The sequence below is a fragment of the Leopardus geoffroyi genome, chromosome B1, assembly GCF_018350155.1.
Source record: "Leopardus geoffroyi isolate Oge1 chromosome B1, O.geoffroyi_Oge1_pat1.0, whole genome shotgun sequence".
In the NCBI taxonomy this organism is placed as follows: Eukaryota; Metazoa; Chordata; class Mammalia; order Carnivora; family Felidae; genus Leopardus; species Leopardus geoffroyi.
The window spans coordinates 119,381,417-119,402,921 of record NC_059327.1 but is presented as its reverse complement, the minus strand read 5'-3'; the positions used below and the strand labels follow the sequence as shown (position 1 = coordinate 119,402,921).

General features: G+C 40.2%; 1 protein-coding gene and 1 long non-coding RNA gene across 15 annotated transcripts in view; both read right to left on the bottom strand.

Annotated features, from left to right (window-relative positions):
* Positions 1 to 13,393, bottom strand: part of UBE2D3 (ubiquitin conjugating enzyme E2 D3) — a 30,095-nt gene extending 16,702 nt beyond the window's left edge. Inside the window, exons 1-2 of one of the 9 annotated variants that reach the window (XM_045471551.1) lie at positions 13,273 to 13,393; positions 11,829 to 11,984 (exon numbers count right to left, since the gene is read on the bottom strand). In XM_045471551.1, the coding sequence (XP_045327507.1) occupies positions 11,829 to 11,852 (24 nt within the window). In that variant the 5' untranslated portion in view covers positions 11,853 to 11,984; positions 13,273 to 13,393. The other 8 variants (XM_045471579.1, XM_045471572.1, XM_045471559.1 and 5 more) reach the window with 8 other exon arrangements.
* Positions 13,394 to 16,644: 3,251 nt separating this feature from the next.
* Positions 16,645 to 21,505, bottom strand: part of LOC123594716 — a 44,727-nt gene continuing 39,866 nt past the window's right edge. For 2 of the 6 annotated variants that reach the window (XR_006710854.1, XR_006710860.1), the window contains exon 4: positions 16,645 to 16,818. This is a non-coding gene — a long non-coding RNA (uncharacterized LOC123594716). Of the gene's footprint in view, positions 16,819 to 18,032; positions 18,062 to 21,505 lie in introns of those variants that run through there. The other 4 variants (XR_006710855.1, XR_006710864.1, XR_006710863.1 and 1 more) reach the window with 3 other exon arrangements.

Here is a 21,505-nt window from a genome sequence, read left to right as displayed (position 1 = left end):
GATTGTTAACTGCTCCAGTTTCCTTCTAACAAATCCAAGGGGGAAAAAACCCCAAGAGTGAGGAGAGACCCATTCTAAGCAGAAAGTTCCTGGGAACCACGGCCATTTATATAGATCTTATCCCACTAAAGCACAATGTAATGCTCAAGTCTTGTTTTCTGAAAAACATGTAAGAAATCTAAATCAAACAGTCTCAAAATCAAGCTAGAGGGAGCAGGGAGAAATCATGTATTCTGTCTAGCAACTTTTAATCTAATCACAGAAACTAGAAGTTAATTTAAATCCATTTCTAAAATGAAAAGTAGTATTTGCTATTAGCTAAAGTTTCACCATCATTTATTCACATATAGGAAAAGTGCATATTTGGTGTCAAGCATGTTAGGTCTGAATATACTGAGATAAAACCTGAATCCCTTCCCTAATAGACTGAGTTAATATAAAGTAGGCACAGCGCAGAAACAAAAAACTACATTCCAACAACTTTAAGTGCTTAAAATAAAGACATTTAAATGCTTTGTGAATCCTGAAAAGGTAACCACTAACCTTGCCTGGGTTTAAAAACAGTGACAACTGAGCTGAGTCCTGATGGAGGGATAAGCATTCCAAGCAGAGAACCTTATTCAAAGTCAAGGGTATGAAAGAACAGTCTACAAAAATTTGCTTGTAATTCTGGTATACCAACCAGAAACACAAAAGAGTAAAGGTAAGAAGGTAGCACATGTGACCAGCAAGGTTAACCATGGCTTGATCTTTCAGTAGCTTTGAATATATCAAAGACCATCCCAAAGGCAATGGGAACCACAGAAATTTTTAAGCAGGAATAAGGCAAATCAAATTTGGGGTGTTTTTAATAAAATGTACAGACAATAGTACACTAGAAAAAACTTTCAATTTTTAAAATTACTAGGTCACATCCTAAAAGTACCCCTGAATCTGTGTACCCAGGCTGACAAGTAAAGCTGAACATTTTTACTATATTTCCTTCATATTAAAAATAAAATGCTGCAGAGAGGTGCCTGTATGAATCAGTTGGTTAAGCATCTGACTCTTAACTGGCTCAGGTTCTCATGGTTTGTGGGATTGAGCTCCGCACCGGGCTGCACACTGAACATCACAGAACCTGCTTGGGATTGTCTCTCCTCTGACCCCACAAAATGAACTTTAAAAAAAAAAAAAAGCTATAGGAGCACCTGGGTGGCTCAGTCAATTAAATGCCCAACTCTTGGTCTTGGCTCAGGTCATGATCTCAAGGTTCAGGAGTTTGAGCCCCACATCAGACTCTGTGCTGATGGCGAGAGCTTGGGATTCGATTCTCTCTCAAAATAAGTAATTTTAAAAAAATGTTACAGATATACCTGAAGCTCCCTCACGTACTCCCCAATTCCACTTGCCCCTCAGAAGGTAACAGATTATTTGAAATTTGGTTTCCACTACTTCTCCCCATTTTTATACGCTACTAGATATGTATCTCTTAAGAATATATAGCATTGTTTTGCAGGGCTTCAAATTTTAGCTATATATATAGACTTGTATCCATGTGTATTTCTATAGATATCATTCAGAACATTGGTTTTTAAAATTTTTTTTCTTTTAGAGAGAGAGAGAGAGAAAGAGAGGGAGGGAGGGAGAGAGTGAGTGAGAAAATCTTAAGCAGGCACCACACTCAGTGCGTAGCCCAACATGGGGCTCAATCCCACGACCCTGGGATCATGACTTGAGCCAAAATCAGGAGTGGGACCCTCAACCAACTAGGCCACCCAGACCCAGGCACCCCCAGAACACTGGCTTTTAACACTATTTGTGACAAACACTTCTAAAATTAACTATTAGAGTTTCTATCCCCCATATACCCATACAAAAATTTAATCTGTGGGTATCACAGACTCATCTCCGTATTGTAGGAATCCCTAATACAAGGACAGAGAAGCAGTAACTACATTAGGAAGCATTAGCAGTAATTCAGGTGAGAGTAGAACATGAACTAAGTCATGGAGGATTTAAAAAAAAAAAAAGATCTTAAATACCAAGCATTTTACCCTTACAAAAATCTTACGAAAATAGGCCTGATTTCTATTTTACATCAGAGGAAAGACTGCATGCAAGTGTAGGATATACTAAGCTTTAGGATGTGTAGGAAAACAAAAGTCGTGTATCTACTAGACACTTGAAAATTAGAGATCTAGAAACATTTCAAAATGGCTGCTTTTTAAAAAGGGTGTCCTTACATCAAAGATGCATTTAAAAAAATTTGATACGGCATTTGGCATACTGAAGAAAAAAATTTCAATTGCACTAAACCAACTCTCCACTGTACTTAAGGAATAAATGCCCTAGATTGAACAGGATATGGAAAACTGAGGTTTTCATAGGATCAGTTTCTCCATAATCATTCAGTTAGTTTACATCTTATTACTACACTCAGTGTGAATCTAGTGTTACCTATTTTTTAAGTTACGTGGCCTTTAAATTAAAGCCAACTGAGAAAACAATTATCCATTCCACTGCAAGAGGAAACTCTTACTGGACTGAGATCAATTTTCAATGAAGCACTTACTCAATGAATTTCCAAAAGTAATTTTGTCTTTGGTAAAATCATACTAAGTACTGAAACTGTTAGCTCTTTGCTCTCCCTAGTAGAGAGGAACGTGGAAAGGACCAGAGAACAGCTCACATATAGCACCTGGGAAGTCTTCATATGATGACCATCCCTTTCCCCAAGAATAGCATTACTAAGGTGGGCTCTTGCCCAACTATTTTTTACTAATTTTTTTTTTTAAATGTTTATTTATTTTGAGAAAGAGTGAATGGGGTAGGGGCAGAGAGGGAGGGAGACAGAGAATTCCAAGCAGGCTCTGCACTGCCAGCACAGAGCCCAACATGGGGCTCAAACTCACGAACCATGAGATCATGACCTAACCCCAAATCAAGAGTTAGATGCTTAACCGAGTGAGCCACCCAGGCACCCCATAGCCAACTATTAAGACCACTAAAATAGAAAAGAAGTTGTCAGGGGAGACTGGCACACACTAGGAGTTGCTTAAAGGCTCCACTCACACTGAAGGGACACTAAAATGGATCAAGGGCATACAAGGACATAAAACAAACAAACCTCCTCACCAAATTTAAGTATTTTTTTGTCATGGTATGTTCTTCTGGAGGACATTTTTTTTTTTGATCATCTTCCTCTGAACTGCTTCTCCTGAAACCTTCCTGCATACTTAGCTAGTATGAAAATCCAGGCCTTTTCTCACTTAGAAATATGCTTCTCTATCCCATTTAAAAGCCTAAACAGGGCACATGGGTAGCTCAATCGATCGAGTGTCTGCTTTGGCTCAGGTCATGATCTCGCGGTTTGTGAGCTTGAGCCCCACGTTGGGCTTGCTGCTGTCAGCACAAAGCCCGCTTTGAATCCTCTGGCCCCCTCTCTCTATCCCTTCCTTCCTTACACTCTCTCAAAAATAAATAAATAAATGTTAAAAAAAAAAAAAGAGCCTAAACAGACCCATAGGATAAGGAGTCAGGCAAATCTCTCCAAAAGGCGGCCAAAAGGTACAGCTTAAGGCAGTGAGTTCTCAACTGTAGGTACATGATTAAACATTAAGAAGTATGACCATTCCTTTTGTGGGGCTCCTACAAGAAAGCCCAGCTTATCTTTAGATCTTTGCTTTGATCATTATAGCACACAGGATCTCTTTGAAAGTTGACTATTAGAAGTAAAACATGAAAAGACCTAAAAGTCTAAACATACTGCTAAATATTTGCTTTTTGCTTCTCTACTGTATCTACATCTTACTCATTTTAGAGGTGAAATGACTAACCAGACTATGAAGAAAAAGAAGCCAAGGCATTAAATGCAAAGGCCTAAAGAGATGATGGGAAGTACAAAAAATGGTCTCTGCCATTAAAGAATTCATAAGTTGGAAATACAAGAACTATTTATGAATAATGAAACTACAGAGCAGCCATATCAATGAGTGTCCAGTAAGATTTAATGCCTCTAGTAATAATCGTTTAAGCATCCTGCTGAACTTTCTAATGACAACCACTACTTACACATTAGATCAACATAACCAAAGTCAGCATTTATGAAATTACTGTGGTAATGCCAAGTTCATGGGTTCCATCCCTGAGTACAGTAATTATCATCACCATGTTCACAATCATTTGTTATCCCATACTCCACTATCCATCATGCACATTATCACCCAAAGGTCATAACGATAGCAGTATAGATACAATTCCTATCATAACTTTTGGGAAAACTTAAAAGGTTCATGCCATTACTGACAGGCAATTTCTTGTATTTTACTCAAGAGTCCACTTCTTTCAAAACTTTTGACTTAGAGACCAGATTTGTAGAACTATGTGAATCAGCACTATAAAGACATCTCTTGCCTCTTAAAACCTATACTGAGCAGCAACATAAAATCCTGCTTTGGGGTCTGGATGAGATGAGGCCATGAAGTGGAAAGAAGAGTGCCTTTACAAGAAATTTTGAGAGAACTCACCCTCACCAAGCCTTTACAACCTAACAAAATATAAAGGTACATATTCAGACGAGTGATAGGACAAAATGCTATGTAATTATTGCTCGATGAGAACTGCTCTAATTGTTCTTATAAAGATCAGGTTTACTATGAAGTAAACAAAAATTTTCTTACTAACTTTAACATCGTGAAATTTCTATATACTGTGTGTAGACACAAATAGTAAGGAAGAAAACAGCAAACATTTCAGAAATGTATGCTTACCAGAAGTTATTTCAAAAGAAGGAAACCTGGCAAAAATATTTTAGGATCTGAACACTTTCATAGAACTGCAGACTTAAAGAATGAAAAGAAACAGTCACTTTAAAATCATTTTAGTTTGAAATTTACAATTTATGCGAAATCCTAAAAGTTTCTTTTACTTTAAGAATTAAGAGGTAGGTGCTACAAACCATGTCTCATTACATCACTGACAATATAGTAACTTCCTGTTTAGCTGTAATTACAGGTGAGACAGTGTGCTTGCTCATTACTCAAGATATAAAGAATGTCTTGAATGAATAATACTACAATTTTCTTTCTTTAGATCACCATTTAAATCACTTAAAATTATTCAAAGCTGTTCTTTTGTAGGCATTATCTAAATGGGCAACACAGAAAGCCAAATTTAGGTTCTCAGCTTTGATACATGAAAACACACAAGGCATTTCATAGATAAGAAAAAACAAAAATTAACAGCAGTCCTGTGGTTGAAAACATCCAATTATACATTAGCTTTGAAATGATAACAAGGCTAGGATGAATGTGAACAAGTACTCCATCCTAAAAATGAACAAGTAACCAAGTAGTGATTCATAACTGAAACCTACAAGGCCAAATAAGACAAATCTAGCTGTGAAAAGTTGTCAATATCAATGATACAAGATTATACTGAAAGTATTGTTGCAGATAAAAATCAGATGTTTAGGGAAAGTACAAAACACTTCATCGAATTTTTCCCTTTCACACATAACAAGGCAGAGGATAGTTTTGAGAATCTTATCTAGCCAGATAACTTAGCTAATAAGATATTCACTAAATGCATTCATTCTTTTTTTTAAAAAAAAAAAAAAATTTTTTTTTCAACGTTTATTTATCTTTGGGACACAGAGAGACAGAGCATGAACGGGGGAGGGGCAGAGAGAGAGGGAGACACAGAATCGGAAACAGGCTCCAGGCTCTGAGCCATCAGCCCAGAGCCCGACGCGGGGCTCGAACTCACGGACCGCGAGATCGTGACCTGGCTGAAGTCGGACGCTTAACCGACTGCGCCACCCAGGCGCCCCTAAATGCATTCATTCTTAATTACACTGTTCAATTTCTTTTTTTTTTTTTTTAATTTTTTTTTTCAACGTTTATTTATTTTTGGGACAGAGAGAGAGACAGAGCATGAACGGGGGAGGGGCAGAGAGAGAGGGAGACACAGAATCGGAAATAGGCTCCAGGCTCTGAGCCATCAGCCCAGAGCCCGACGCGGGGCTCGAACTCCCGGACCGTGAGATCGTGACCTGGCTGAAGTCGGACGCTTAACCAACTGCGCCACCCAGGCGCCCCTACACTGTTCAATTTCAAATAAGATCATGCCGTTGGTAGTAAAACCCAATCAACAACATAAAATTTTCCAGTAAAGTAACGAAAATCACTTAATCTTGCTGATTTCAAAATACTACTGGTTTGACAGAATTAGGTATAGTTATAAAACCCGCCATAGAACAGCAAAATATAGCATAAGCAAATTATTTAAATAATCTTTAAATTTTTTTTTTTTAACATTTATTTATTTTTGAGACAGAGAGAGACAGAGCATGAACGGGGGAGGGGCAGAGAGAGAGGGAGACACAGAATTGGAAGCAGGCTCCAGGCTCTGAGCTGTCAGCCAGAGCCTGACGCGGGGCTCGAACTCAGGACCGCGAGATCATTACCTGAGCTGAAGTCGAACGCTCAACCGACTGAGCCACCCAGGCTCCCCTAAATAAACTATCTTTAATAATAAGTAAATCTGGGGCACCTGGATGGCTAAGTCAGTTAAGCACCCGACTTTGGCTCAGGTCATGATCTTGTGTTTCCAGAGTTCAAACCCCACACTGGGTTCTCTGCTGTCAACTCAGAGCCCCGTTTCAGATCCTGTGTCTCCCTCTCTCTGCCCCACCCCTGCATCTCTCTCAAAAAAGGTAAAAAACAGTAATGGGTAAGTCTGATATAAAACCAAAGATTTCACCCCCCTTTTTAAAAATTTGTTGTGACAGAGAGTGAGGGAGAGACAGAATCCCAAGCAGGCTCCACGCTCTGAGTGTGGAGCCCAATGTGGGGCTCCATCCCACAAACCTTGAGACCATGACCTGAGCCAAAATCAAGACTCAGAACTCAACTTATAAAGATCAGGCACTCCCCTTAATTTCTTCTAAATAAGTGTTTCCCATACTTGACTTAGATTCTTGGAAGTTAAGTTGTACAAGATGACAAATCCCTATCCATGTGTTTATATGCTTGTTTCTTCCACTCAAAGCAGAGACTCTCATGGGTAATGACAAGGCTTCCTCATTTTCCATCTCCTGGGACTAAACTACTGTGCCAAATGGAGTAAAACTTCCCTCAGTTAAGTATTGGTTAAATGATTACCCCGATGTTTGTGGGTCTTCACCAGAGGGAGGCTTCAGAATCACCTAAGGGACATTTCAAAATCACGCCTGTTCCCAGAGAAAATGAAATGATTCCATATATCTGGTAAGATCCTATACACTATATTAAGAACTCTGCTCAATTTCCTGATATATAAATGCAACTCATGTCAAAACCCACGAACAAGAACGTATATTATGGAATGCAAAAGCCAACCTAAGATTTGAAATCTTAATCTGAAAACATTTTTATGTCAGCATTAAGAACCTACTGTTTTCTTTACTAGAAAGGGATCATTACAGTAAAAGTATTTGGAAAAATTGCAAGAATTTACTATATCTTGGACTAACAAGGTGCATGGAATCCATGAGTTAAATTCACATATAATCTAGTAACAGATATATTGTAAGTAGCTTCTCCCCCAGTGCTAATAAGAGTATTCAAGTTTATATTCGTAGGAATAACAAAAACTAGAATTAACACTGCAAAAGAGCAGGATGATGAAAACAGTGTCAAGGTAAGTGCCTCTTCATAAAATAAACACCAAGGTCACCATGATCAGTATCCATGAGTCACACAACTGTCCCACAAATTTAGTTGGCTACAGAAAAGCCTTGAGGATCCTAAAGAAACACCTGCAAAACTGTGTATCCAGCCTATAGGCTCTTTGGAGACAAGATATTTTAAGATACCCCTAGCAATTAGTTGGAACACGGCAGCTCCCAGTCCTTTAAGAGATCAACCAAAAAGAACATTCACTCCTGCTTTCAAAACTTATGTTAGTGAATATCTTAATTCACAAATTAACTATAACCTAAGAATAAAGTGTAATTCCCATTATTTAAAAGTGAAGTGAGAGAGGAGAGCAGCAGCTTATTGCAGGTAGTAAAACTAAAATGACATTCATTCACCTGATAAAATAGAAACAAATGGTTCAGAACACCAGTACACTATGGAGTTCAAGAGCTTAAGCTCTTGAGGTAGACTGATCTGAACCTCAGTCACTAGCTGTGTAGCAAGTAACCTCTGTGTTGGTTTCCTCATGTATAAAACGGAATGATAAAGAGCATCTCACAGAACTGTTGTGAGAATTAAATAAGCTGATTTCCATAAAGGGCTTGGAAATAGTTTGGTACACAGTAAATGCTAAGTCCTCGCTATTACTAGCAGCAGAATGATGCAAAAGAAAACCTTTTTGAATACTAAAAGCATAAGGATGACATAACAGTTAAGACACAGAATGGAGGGGCGCCTGGGTGGCGCAGTCGGTTAAGCGTCCGACTTCAGCCAGGTCACGATCTCGCGGTCCGTGAGTTCGAGCCCCGCGTCGGGCTCTGGGCTGATGGCTCAGAGCCTGGAGCCTGTTTCCGATTCTGTGTCTCCCTCTCTCTCTGCCCCTCCCCCGTTCATGATCTGTCTCTCTCTGTCCCAAAAATAAATAAACGTTCAAAAAAAAAAAAAAAAAAAAATTAAAAAAAAAAAAAGACACAGAATGGAGCCAGACTGTCCAGGTTCCAATCCCAATTCTGCTATCAGAGACGAAGGGTAGGTTTTTGTTTTGTTTTTTAACCTTTCTGTGCTTCAGGTTTCTAATCTCCAAATGGGGATAATAACTTAACTGTACCTACTTCCTCGAGTTGTAATATTAAGTGAGTTAATACAAGGGTTTCAAACAATTCTGACACATTGCAAACCCTCAAAACATGAGTTACTCTTCTAGGCTTGGCTCACATATTTTATGTGAAGTTCTTTTTAAACTTCCCCAAAATACAAGCACTGTAGTTACCTGGTTTAATGGGAACAGTATAATTGCCTATGGTCCTCAAACACCACTAATCAACTTGGGAGTTCCCATTTTTCATTTTTGTTGTTTAATAAATAGCCTTGTAAAACCATACTACAGCTTATTAAATAAATAATACAGCAAAAAACAAGTAAGATTGTTTGAAAAAGCTGCCTGGTCTAAGAAACACAATATATTTTAACGTAAGCTTTAGAAAAAAACAAATCCAAAAGCTTTATCAAATGAATACTGGCCAAAAATAATCCAACAATAAGCATTTCAATAAAGCATCAACAAAGAACGTAAGTATCTTAGTATTTGGAATTTGGGGGCTCCAAACAACAAATTAAAAAAAAAAAAAAAAAAGAAAAAAGTGCGTAACACAAGAAATACCATACTAATAGCGATGCCTACTTGACCCTGTATTTCTAGAACAGAAATTAATAAAACCATCCCCCATAACTATCACTTACTAATACTCTTTGGATCTGGGATTTTTTTTTTTTTTTGAAGTTTCACCATGTGATTCTGACAGTAACAGCTAAATACCAAGCCACATGCCTTTCAAAAACTTTCTGTACATTGAATCAACAGTCCTACATAAATATTGTTTTTTCCAATTTGGAAAGTATTATGTCTAGTTAATATATTACGCATATCTTCAAAATATTTACAACAGAAGACAATCTGATGTTAATGAAGAGTACTAGACTACGGAAGTTCTTTAACAAGATTTTGAAAATTAAAAAGTGATATTAAAATAGCAGTAATAATCTGAATGCCATATGCTTGTTCCAAGCCACACACTAACCTCTTTAATCCTAAAATAAATGAATAAACAAATAAAATCTAGGACCCTAAATCTGTTTTGCTCACTACTGCAGTCCTAGCATCTAGAACATACTAGGCACTCAACTATTGTTCATACGTAACAAATACTCATTTTATAGAGGCATACAAATAACTTGCCCAGTCCTAGAATTCTAACTGGAGCATTTCTGCTCCAAAGTTCAAATTCTTAACCATTATATTGCCTCTCTAGGGCTTTTAAATAATTAAAGTGGTGTCACAGCAGCTGGGTATCACCTGTAAAAGAAAAAAAATCAATGAGACCTTCCTTTGAAGTTCCACATGCATAAAAAGCTATGGGTTTGAAACTATTCCACATCTTAGTAGCCTGAACTAATTCTCACAGATAAAAGGTTTTGATTTGTATTTAATGTTATATTCTTTGTATTAACTATGCTTTTCCAATGTATTGCTGGCCTTCAAAGTGGTCAAAGAGATGCTTAATCCTTTTTGCTTTAAATCTTAACTCTTACAAAATTTTTCCTCTCCTCTTCCGTCCTCTCAAAATCACAGAGATTTAAGTTTATATTTCACATAAACACACAATGACAATGCAATGATGGACTAAATCAAAATTCAAAATTTCAGCCTCGATACATTCCATGAAGATCTGAACCTTCATCTTTCATAATATCAGTGTTGTCAAATAAACTCTAAAGTCATAAGTATTGAATAAATCAAAATTAGGCAGCATCACGTCTACTTAGTAAAGCCAAGTCCTTGTCATTCCTTCCATGCAGAACCCCTTTAAAAAAAGTAACCCATCAAAACCAAAGTTTCTAACCCACAACCTCCTCTGTCTCCTAGTTTTAGTAAGGCTGAATTTATTCCATGACATTTTTTTCAAGTTAGCTGTAAATACTCCACCCTCCTCGATTGTGCAAGAACCAAACACACCACACATACACAAGTTACAAAAAAGGGAAATACAGTCTGAGAGTTTGAATATAGATAAAGTCTTGAGCAGGACGTCTTAAGAGCCATGTACAATCTGATGTAAAAGTTAACATTTAACAAAGAATATCATTTTATATTATTAGGAAAGGAGATGCCGGAAAGAGCCTGAACCAGTTAAAGCAGCCGCCATCTTAAAATGCGGGATAGAAGTTAGAGCAAGAAAATGAGACTAAACCTCCGGAGGTGGAGGTTCCGCTCACCCCCCGAGCCTCGAAAAATCCTTTTTTTCACCCCAATTTCCAAGGATAGTTTAGTATCAAACCACATTTTAGGTAGCGAAACATTGTTCCCCGAAAGTGTTATTAACAGAGCCGAGGCAAAACTAGGTACACCTAGCCTTCCCTTACTGCCATCACACCTCTCGTCCGCCCCCCTCCCCCCCCTCCCCCCAGCCAAAAAGAAGAGAGCTTCCAGAAGCCTTTTACATCAGTTGCCGGTGTCCCTCAGATAAATAGCTTCGGGTGAGAAGCCTCAACTACAAAACATAGGAAGCGGTAACATTGTGTCAGCCCATCTCCTCTCAACCCCACTTACTCTTGTGTAACCAACCTGCCCCCAGTCGATTAAGTTTGACTAAGCTCATTCACTACTTTTCAGCCACTAAGAGACTTCTACACCGACCCCCAATGAAGTTCGGGGCCCGCCAGATTTACACGTTCTTCTCCCCTGAGTTTCCAATGATTCTTCCCGTAGAAAGCCTAAGATCCTTGATCTTACAATTGAAGTTTTTAAGCACCGAGAATAGGAAGCGCCATGACATCTGCTGGAGCGTCTCTCGGCAATTCTGACCTCAAACAAGACTAACTCTTCTTTTAGAAGCAGAACCGAAGCGCCTGAAATCACTCTCCCCCACCCCTAATTTGCACCGATTCCACTGAAACATACACAAGATAACACCTCACTCGCCACAAGTGTTGTTCTTTAGCTTGAACATTCACTTCTTTAAAGTTGATCTGCGTTTCCCTTCCCCCAAGAGAAGTGACCCAAAGAGGGACGTTTTCATAATTATACTTCCTCCCCACCCCCACGCTTTCCTCTGGTACTGAACCTTCCTTTCCTCCTACGACCCCATTCCCTTTAGCCCCAAGGGTTACCTTATTAATCCGTTTCAGCGCCATCGTCTGTGCTTTTCGTCTGGCTCCTCACTGTCCCGGTGTGTGCTCAAAGGTCCGGCCAAAACTCTTGATTATCCGGGCGGCAGGGAAAGATGGGTCTCTTCGTCTCACACCGGCTCTGCCAGACACAGGCGCCTTTTGCAAAAACGGAGCAGATCAGCACTCGCACAGGCCCCGAAGAGACCCTGATGAATCCAGGTCCCTTAAAACGGTCGCGATCCGGGGTGGGTGGGGTGGCGTGGCAAAGCCACCAACAGCCTCTATGCCGTGCTTCGGCCCGAAGAGGAGGCGAAGGTGACGGGAAGAGCGGAGGGGCGGCTACAAGTTTGACTTCCCGGCCTCTCGATAGGAAGAGACCCGGGTGGGAGAGGAAGAGGCGTAGGAGAAAGGGGTGGGTGCGGGGCAGGGTCCGGAGCCCAGCAGAGGAGGAGCCGGGGCCTAGTCGGCGCTATGCCGGCGTCACTAGGGCAAAGAAAGGCTAGGGGGGAGGGGGAAACAGGAGACTCCGGACTTCTTTCGGTTTCTGCTCAAAGATGCGGCCAAGGAGGGGAAGGAAATAAAAGAGGGAAGGCTTGATATGTGTTGCCGTCCCCGCAGCTAGGGCTATTCTGTGTCGGCCCCTGACGCCACCGTACACTCCGCCTTCCAGCGCGCTCCCCGCACGCGCCCGCCCAGCCACCGCCACCACGCGCCCGTGCTGCCCCTGAGGCTCTGGCTTGGGCGCGAGGACGCGCCCATTCCCCCACCCCTTAAGCAAGACAGGCCCCGGCTTCTCCAGCCTTCCCACCCTACCCCACCCAACAGGCTGGTCACTCAAGCCAACCAAGGCCTGTATTTCCCCTCTTACCCGGCCGGCCAGTGGGCCGGCCTCCCTTCCCATCCCCTAGCCGTCCACACCCACGCGTACAGAGGGGCCGGGGCCTCCCTCAAGCTGCGGCCTCGGCCTCCTCCCCGCGCGGCAGCTGGTGCCTCCCCGGCCCTACGGGGCTCACGCGCACGACACAGCCACAAGATGTCCGCTCTGACGGAACTACTGCCAGCTGCCACGCTCCGCCCCTCCCCCCTCCTCCTGCCTCTTCACCACCGCGTATCAGTCCGCCAACGCCGCCGTCGCGAGCACAGGACGAATCTAAGGGTGAAGGGGAACGGTTTACTTCCTACGTCCAGGGTTGAGTTTATCTATGCTACCCCCTTTTCCTTTTCGGAACAGCACCTTCTTACTAAACAGATCGGAGGTTGGACTGGGAGGGCGGGGGCCGGAGGCGGGTCATGGGCTGGGGGGAAGGGTGGACGAACGGCGGAAACCCTCAGACTGAGAGAAGCATCGAGAACCGGAAGGAGACCATGGGAGGAAGGTAATGGAAGCGGCAGCTGCGCGATTGAGCCCCACGCCCCTCCCAGCAGCATCCCCCAATTTCCTCACTTGGTATTGAGGCGGCGGATCTCGCGAGAACCTCGTGGCTGGCTAACAGGAGCTATACCTCTGCAATGACTTAAGGGCAGTTTTGTGCGCGCTTCCTGCTGAGGGCCCGCCCCCAAATCCACAAATTCTCGCGAGAAGCAATAAGCACCGGCTCGGGTTGGGGCGGGCCGTCGCCGGGAAGCACCGCCCCTGAGTGCTTATGCTGGTGGGAGGGAGAGGAAATGGAATTCCCCGGACTGGTTAGAGCGCGCGCCGACACATCCGTCTCTCACGCGCCCAATCAGGAATGTGCTGTGGGAGGTACCACGAACTAATTACTAGATAACTTTAGCCCAGGTTGACCCGGGCTTTTGAAGTTTCCGGGGAAGCAGGTGAGCAATATTTTACTCGCCTGCCCATCCGGGCCGGTTAACCAATGGGAGGAGGCACCTCTCAAAATGAAACAGTCATTTTAAATAGAACCAGGCGAACCGCTGATCAGCGCTCTCACGTGCCAAAATATAGCGCATTTCTGGCTTAGAGGTTCAGTACCGAGAAGAGTGGACTCATACACTCGTTCCCAGAATGACAGCGGCCTAGAAATCAAACTCAACAGTGAATTGATTAACTTGGGGGATAGGGGCGGACTAGTTATTTGCCTTTCACCATCCGCCAAGGTTGAGGTAGGAAAATAGGCTTCTTCTTCTTTTTCTTTTTCTTTTTCTTCTTCTTGCTGTGTTTCAATTTCTAGAGCCACAGAGTTGCAAAACTCAAGAAATCAGTTTTGGGTCATAAAAAGTCATTACTTAACTGAAATATCTGGTGGGGGAGGAGGCACCTATAAGGGTAGGATCGGCCTGTTTTAATTTAGGTGTTGTAAAATATAGAGAGGGTGGTGTTACTGTCTAGTGCATCCTTCAGGTGAAGGGTAGTACATTAATTTTTAAAAGGAGTGAAGGTAGGAGCTGACGTGTTTTAAAGTTTTCCAACATTCCCAAGTGAAGTGGATATTTAAAAAAATTTTTTTTGACGTTCATTCATTTTTGAGAGAGAGCATGAGCGGGGAAGGGGAGAGGAGGACAGAGGGGGAGAGAGAACTGGAAGCAGGCTCCAGGCTCTGAGCTGTAGGTATAGAGCTGGAGGCGGGGCTGGAACTCACCAACCATGAGATCATGACCTGAGCTGAAGTCCCACGTTTAACTGACTCAGCCACCCTGGGCGCCCCATGAAATGGATATTTTAAAGAATTAATATAAATATAAACTTGGGGCGCTTGGGTGGCGCAGTCTCTTGATTTCCATTTGGGTCTTGATCCCAGAGTCGTGGGATCGCGCCTGTAAAGAGCATGGTGCTTGCGCGGGACTGTCTCTCTCTTCTCTCCCCCTCTGCCCTTATACCCTGCTCGTGCACGCATGCACTCTCTCTTCGAAAGAAGAATCCAAAATGCTTTAAAAAATATGTGTATGTATATAAACTCATTTTTAGAATATACTCAAGAAAAAAATCAAGTTCTTTCTTGTTACAATAAAGTATTACCTAATAAAAACAAAAGTAGGTCTGTGATGAATGAGCTAGCTTATACTGTTTAAGTGACCAGAATGAGTGTCACTAGAGCAACTAGTGAAACAGTGCTTTTCAGACTAGTGTCTGTGTGAATCACCTAAGGATTTTGTTCAGAATGCAGGTTTTGATTTAGTAGGCCCTGGTGGGGCATGAGATTCTACAGTTTTAACAAGCTCCCAGGTGATATAGATTATTCTGGGTAGAGGACATGAGTAGCAGAGTACTAAAGTGCTCATCATGTGGCTTATTTCCCTTCTCCCAGAATAATCTCCGTTCTCTGTTTTAACCTGTCTGATATGGTAGAAACACAGAATTAGGCAGTTGGGGTGGAGGGAGAAATCCAGGTTTGCATTCTTGCTCTATTCTGATGTGTGTGATACTGTGTGGCTACTTACCATCTTAGTTTCTTCAACACTGAACTATACATAATAATAGCTGTCCTTTTTCACAGGTTTATTGTGTGGTTCATATGTCATAATGTATGTGAAAGGGTACTGTAGACTACAATGCTGTGTAAATAGAAGTTATTAACGTAACCAGCCAGACATTAACTGGCCGTAATATGAAACAAATGTACAAGAATAATCATAAATATAGGTAATGTTTATGCAACATTTGTCTTGTGTCAGGGACTGTGCTTATTAACCTACTTTTACAAATAAACTGATGCACAGGGAGATTTACTATCCCAAGGTCACATAGCTAATAAATGGCAGAAGTAGAATTTGAACCCATGCAGTTAACTTCAGTGTGTTCATCAGGTGGAGTTTCATATTGTCTCTTATTTTAGAAAGTAGGAGAGTAGGATGTTGTATATTTCTACTTTCAGTGTCCTCTGAATCTAGTTTTATTTGACTTATTTCTCCCTCTGTTTTGTTCTTTCAGAAGCCAGTATACAAGAGTGGTAGGAAACATTCCTATTGACCCAAAGGGAACTCACAGTATCCAGGAGGTCCCTAAAGAAAAGTCCCAGATAAGCCAATTTGTATTACCCTGCTCTAAACAAGCTTCAGTATGAAAGTATAAAGGAACATGTTAATGCTCTGAATTAACAAAGCACAGCGGACTGGGACAAATTTGAGGTCAGAGTTCCTTACTTTTTTTGTGCCACAGACCATTTTGGCAGTCTGGCAAAGCCACTGACTCTTCTCAAAATAATGTTTTTAAATGTATAAAGTAAAATTCATAGCAATAGTTGTAATGTGATATAAAGTACCTCATTCCTATTGGTGATACACACATACGTATAGCTATTTACTGCTTACATTCAAAATTGAAGGAAATACTACATTTCAGTTCGAGATTAGTAAAAATAAAGCAGTAATTTTTTTTTCCCCAACCGAGTTCACATACTTCCTATATTCTATCCATGAACTTCATGATAAAAAATTTTAGGTAAAGTCAAGTGGGCTTATTCCTGTTGGTAAGCCTTGAAAGGATTGTGAAATGTTATCATTCAATTATAACTTATATTCATAACAGTAGTGATTCATTAATCACTAAAATTCATTTAAAAAAGCTTAATTACTACCAGTATATTCTTATTAAGAATGCATGGAGGGGCGCCTGGGTGGCGCAGTCGGTTAAGCGTCCAACTTCAGCCAGGTTACGATCTCGCGGTCCGTGAGTTCGAGCCCCGCGTCAGGCTCTGGGCTGATGGCTCAGAGCCTGGAGCCTGTTTCCGATTCTGTGTCTCCCTCTCTCTCTGCCCCTCCCCCGTTCATGCTCTGTCTCTCTCTGTCCCAAAAATAAATAAACGTTGAAAAAAAAATTAAAAAAAAAAAAAAAAGAATGCATGGAAGTACATAATAGGTTTAGGAAATAGTTTTATCCTATTCGTTGATTTTTTTTCTATGTGTATAAACGTACCCTATGGAAAACTTACCTATCCAGATGACTCATTTCCCAAGCATTCTGGTAACTTAGGTTTTACTGTATCACTTATTTATTACACGCCTTTGCAAATAAGATGTGGTGGAAGAACTGCAAAATTAAAATAATAACCTACAATGAAATTAAAATACTGTGTAAATTTCTTAAAAATAAGTGTTAATAATTGTTACTTGAAGCACTATGTATGGGGTCTCTTAATTCATTATCTCATCAAATACCCATTGTATAGATGAAACACTCAAGCTCATAAAATTATTAAGTAGTAGAGTCAGGATTTAATACTTGTGTACTTCTGTACCCCCACCCCCACCCCCACCCCCGCCACAGGATTCCTGTGTGTCTCTTTAAACACATAAAAATTCCTTTGCAAACCTCCTTTATACTTAACCCCCAGTATATGTTGGCAGTTATACTCCAAGCATACGGCCCCTGATGTACATCTGAAGGGTCTCATGACTGAGGTTTTACTAAATAGTAATACATGACGTTTTCCTAACAACTAGCCCCTCAAGGTCCTGGAAACCTTGCTTCCAAAATTCCTTAGAGCCTTATGCTGTCCCTAACCCACGCCCCATCTGAAGGTATATAACCAGTCACTCTTCACAGTCCCAGTGCAGCTCTTTCTGCCCTGTCCCTGTGCCTTAATAAAATCACCTTTTTGCACTAAAGACGTCTTCAAGAATTCTTTCTTGGTTGTCAGCTCTGAACCTCACCATCACCCCAAAACCCCAAAACTAATATGTGAATGTATCATTGAAGCCATAATTATAAAAACCTCAGTACCAGGGTTAATTAAAATTTACGTGTGAATAAATATATTTAATATAGATTGGTACATATGTTTATTAATGTTGAGTCTGTTTTCAGATTTTTGTAACTTTATCATGGAATTTTATAACGTGTTAGGGATACTGGCTGTAACACAGTGTATGCCATTTTATTAGCTTAATTAAGTTGTAAATGTTGTAGTCCAGATTTTATATTCAGAATGTATGTTTACATATTCTGCTTGTAATAGGTGATTTGGAAACCAAGTCAACCAAATGTTACTTCATATTGTTCGCATAAAAATTAAATTACTCCTCTCTATACTTTGTTCAAAATCTCATTTTATGATCAAGACAAGTTGATGTGGTTTAGGGAACTGTTTTATGCTAAGAACATCATTTCGACCTTAAATTAAGATGGTGTTTGGAGTGCCTGGGTGGCTGAGTCGGTTAACGGCTCAAGTCATGATCTTGCTGTTCATGAGTTTGAGCCCCACATCAGGCTCTGTGCAGAGCCAGGAGCCTGCTTCAGATTCTGTCTCCATGTCTTTCTGTCCCTCCCCCACTTGTGCACACTCTGTCTCTCTCTCTCAAATATAAGTAAATGTTAAATTTTTTTTTTTCAACGTTTATTTATTTTTTGGGACAGAGAGACAGAGCATGAACGGGGCAGGGGCAGAGAGAGAGGGAGACACAGAATCGGAAACAGGCTCCAGGCTCTGAGCCATCAGCCCAGAGCATGATGCGGGGCTCGAACTCACGGACCGCGAGATCGTGACCTGGCTGAAGTCGGATGCTTAACCGACTGCGCCACCCAGGCGCCCCCAATTTTTTTTTTTTTAAGCGGGTGTTTGGTACATAGTAAACCATGCACAAATGTTTGAGCTAAAAATACATTTGAGCATTTTTACATAAAAACTAGTATACGTGAATCTTCAGAGTAACATTATAATAGCTAAAAAGTGGATATGACCAAAAGTCCCACCAGCTGATAAGTGGATAAATAAAATGTGGTATATCCTTATTATTGAATAGTATTAATAAGAAAGAACAGGGGCGCTTGGGTGGCTCAGTTGGTTAAGCGTCCCAACTTCTCAGGTCATGATCTCACGGTTTGTGAGTTCAAGTCCCCCCACCCCCCACCATTGGGCTCTGTGCTGACAGCTTAGAGCCTAGAGCCTGCTTCAGATTCTGTCTCTCTCTCTCTCTACCCCTCCCTACTTGCTTTCACTCTCTCTCTCTTTCTCAAAAATAAATAAGTAGAAACATTAAAAAAAAGAACAAAATACCAATACATATTTCAACATGTGTCTTGAGGCTTGAAAATGTGAAGTGAAAAAACCCAGAAACAAAGGCAACATATTTTATCATTCCATTTATAGGAAATTGCTAGAAAAGGCAAATAGAGACAAAGTAGATTACTGGCTGCAAGGGACTAGGGGCAGGGGGAATGGGGAGTGACTGCTAAATGAGTATAGGGTCTTGGGGGGAGGTGATGAAATATGTTGAAATTGGATAATGATGATGGTTATGCAACTCTATAGATATGCTGCAACTCACGGAATTGTAGACTTCAAAAGAATTTTATGGTATGTGAATGATTTCAATGTAGATTTTTAAAAAGAAATTAGACGGGCGTCTGGGTGGCTCAGTTGGTTAAATGTCTGTCCAACTCTTGATTTCAGCTCAGGTCATGATCTCAAGGTTTGTGAGTTCAAGCCTCACACTCTCAGTGTGGAGACTGCGTGGGATTCTTTCTCTCTTCTTCTCTCTCTACCCCTCCCATGCTTGTGCACATGCTCTCTCTCTCAAAATAAATAACGTTTTAAAAAATAATAAAAATATTAATTAGAACCAAATGTGAAATCACCCTGAAAGCTTATTACTAAATATTTTTCAATATCTCAGCGCCTCTCAGATTACTGATGATAAATGAGATACAGCAGCCTTGTATAAGGTGAAAAACTTAGTCAACAAGCGGCTTTTCCTTCAATACAGTGTAATTTAGATTAGATTTTAATATAATAATAAGCCTTTGCTGTTAATTAGTTTTTAATTTGGTGGTATTTTCATCAATCTTATTTAATAAAACAGTGATTAAAAATTAATGTATAATTAATTTTGTATTTCCTTGAAATACATTGTATTTCCTTGAAAATAAAACTTCATAATTATGGCCAGAAATTACAAATAGTCTAAATAGATAAAAATTTTTCTTTAAAATTTCAAATGAAATCAAGTTAGGTTGAAAATTGGGTAAATCGTCTAGATAAGGATTTTGAGGATTAGGTAGTATCAAATGAGAACACTAAAACAGTTTAGTAACAAGTTTGATGTCCTTATTGAAAGGAAACAATCCATGGATTGGGGAACATACTACTCCCACTTCTGAGAGGATTTTGGGCAGGAGCCAGTTTTACAAAGTATTAGAGCAGCAAGATGAAAATGGCATGATTGGCTAGGAGGTTGGGGATTTCCCTGTAAGGCTAACAGGTCCTGTGTTCTAGGGTAAGGTAAGCTAGAGCTAAAACTGACTTGAAGGATTGTGATTGGCGTATGCTAGGTTTCCCTGACAGGTGTTTTTCGTAAATGCAGACTGGTTTAGGTTTACATTTGTGATGTGGGCTGGGCCACTGAGGTGGCCTCCATTTTGTGGATCTCAGTACACAAGTTAACTTTATCAGTAGTTAAAATATGTAATTTGAATTAATATTAACTTCCCAACAATAACTATAATCTTTGTTGCTTCAATAACAATGTAAAAAATCTAAAGGCAACAGGTGTTTTTGTAAATGCAGACTGGCTTAGGTTTACATTTGTGACGTGGGCCAGGCCACTTAGGTAGCCTCCATTTTGTGGATCCCAGTATACAAATTACAAATTAACTTTATCAGTACTTAAAATATGTAATTTGAATTAATATTACTTCCCAACAATAACTATAATCTTTGTTGCTTCAATAACAATGTAAAAAATGCAAAGGAAACAGAGATAGAGTGTGATTTAGACCAGAAATGATCAGTGTTCACAGTATTGGATTTGATTATTTAAATAAATCTATGTGAGAATTCTTTAAGAAGTTAATACACTCTTATTAAAGAATTATGCTGTGCATAGTGGTTCTGATGGATCTGATCTATATCATATCTAAGTGACTTAATGGAGCCACTTATGTGAGACTTTTAGGTTTTAATACACATTATCTAGTACCTGTTGATTTTTCATTGCACAGAAACAGTGACTTAACATGGCACTAAAAGAATGAAACTTATTAAGAAACATTTCACTACGTCTAAAAAAAACCTTAAAGAATTTGGCTTATTTGGTGTTGAAGAAATGTGACAGTTTCAGAGATATCCCATCATCAAAGCATATTTAATCTCAAAAGTTAACAATAATGAGATTGGGCTTTACCATATACATACTTTGTAAGAGAACAGTATGAGACAGGTTTTCCATAGAAAAGTGGGAAGAAAAATGTCAAAGGCAAATTAAAACTATTCTTAAGGAAACAAGAAATAAGGATATATTTTTTTTCTTTCTCCTCTTTGTTCAAGCACTGTAAGATCTCCTGCCCTAGAGCACAGAATTCCAGCTACTACCATGGTGGTTCAGTTTTATACAACTTCATTGCCATTTCTGTACTTGATAGCTTGAAATTTAGTCACTGTAACATTGTTCACATGATAGTACACTCTGCCTTCCAAAAGCCTTCTTATTTATAGCTTTAAAAAAACATCCATTTATAATATGGGACTGCTTTTGATGTAGGTTGAGGCAAGACCGAGACTCCTATAGTTTGTCAGTCAGTGATATTTGGATTTGACTGGGCCAAGTGGGGAGGTTTCTCCAAGTGAAGGTTTAGGCTGAAGAATGTTAATGCAATAGAGATCTATTGATAAATTACTCCCATATTCCTGTTAACTTTTTAAAATATATTGAATGCCTATTATATGCAAGGCACTGAGCTAGATGTTGAAGATACATAGATGAAAGATCCAGATGTTACCTTTAAGAAGGTCTTTTAATTG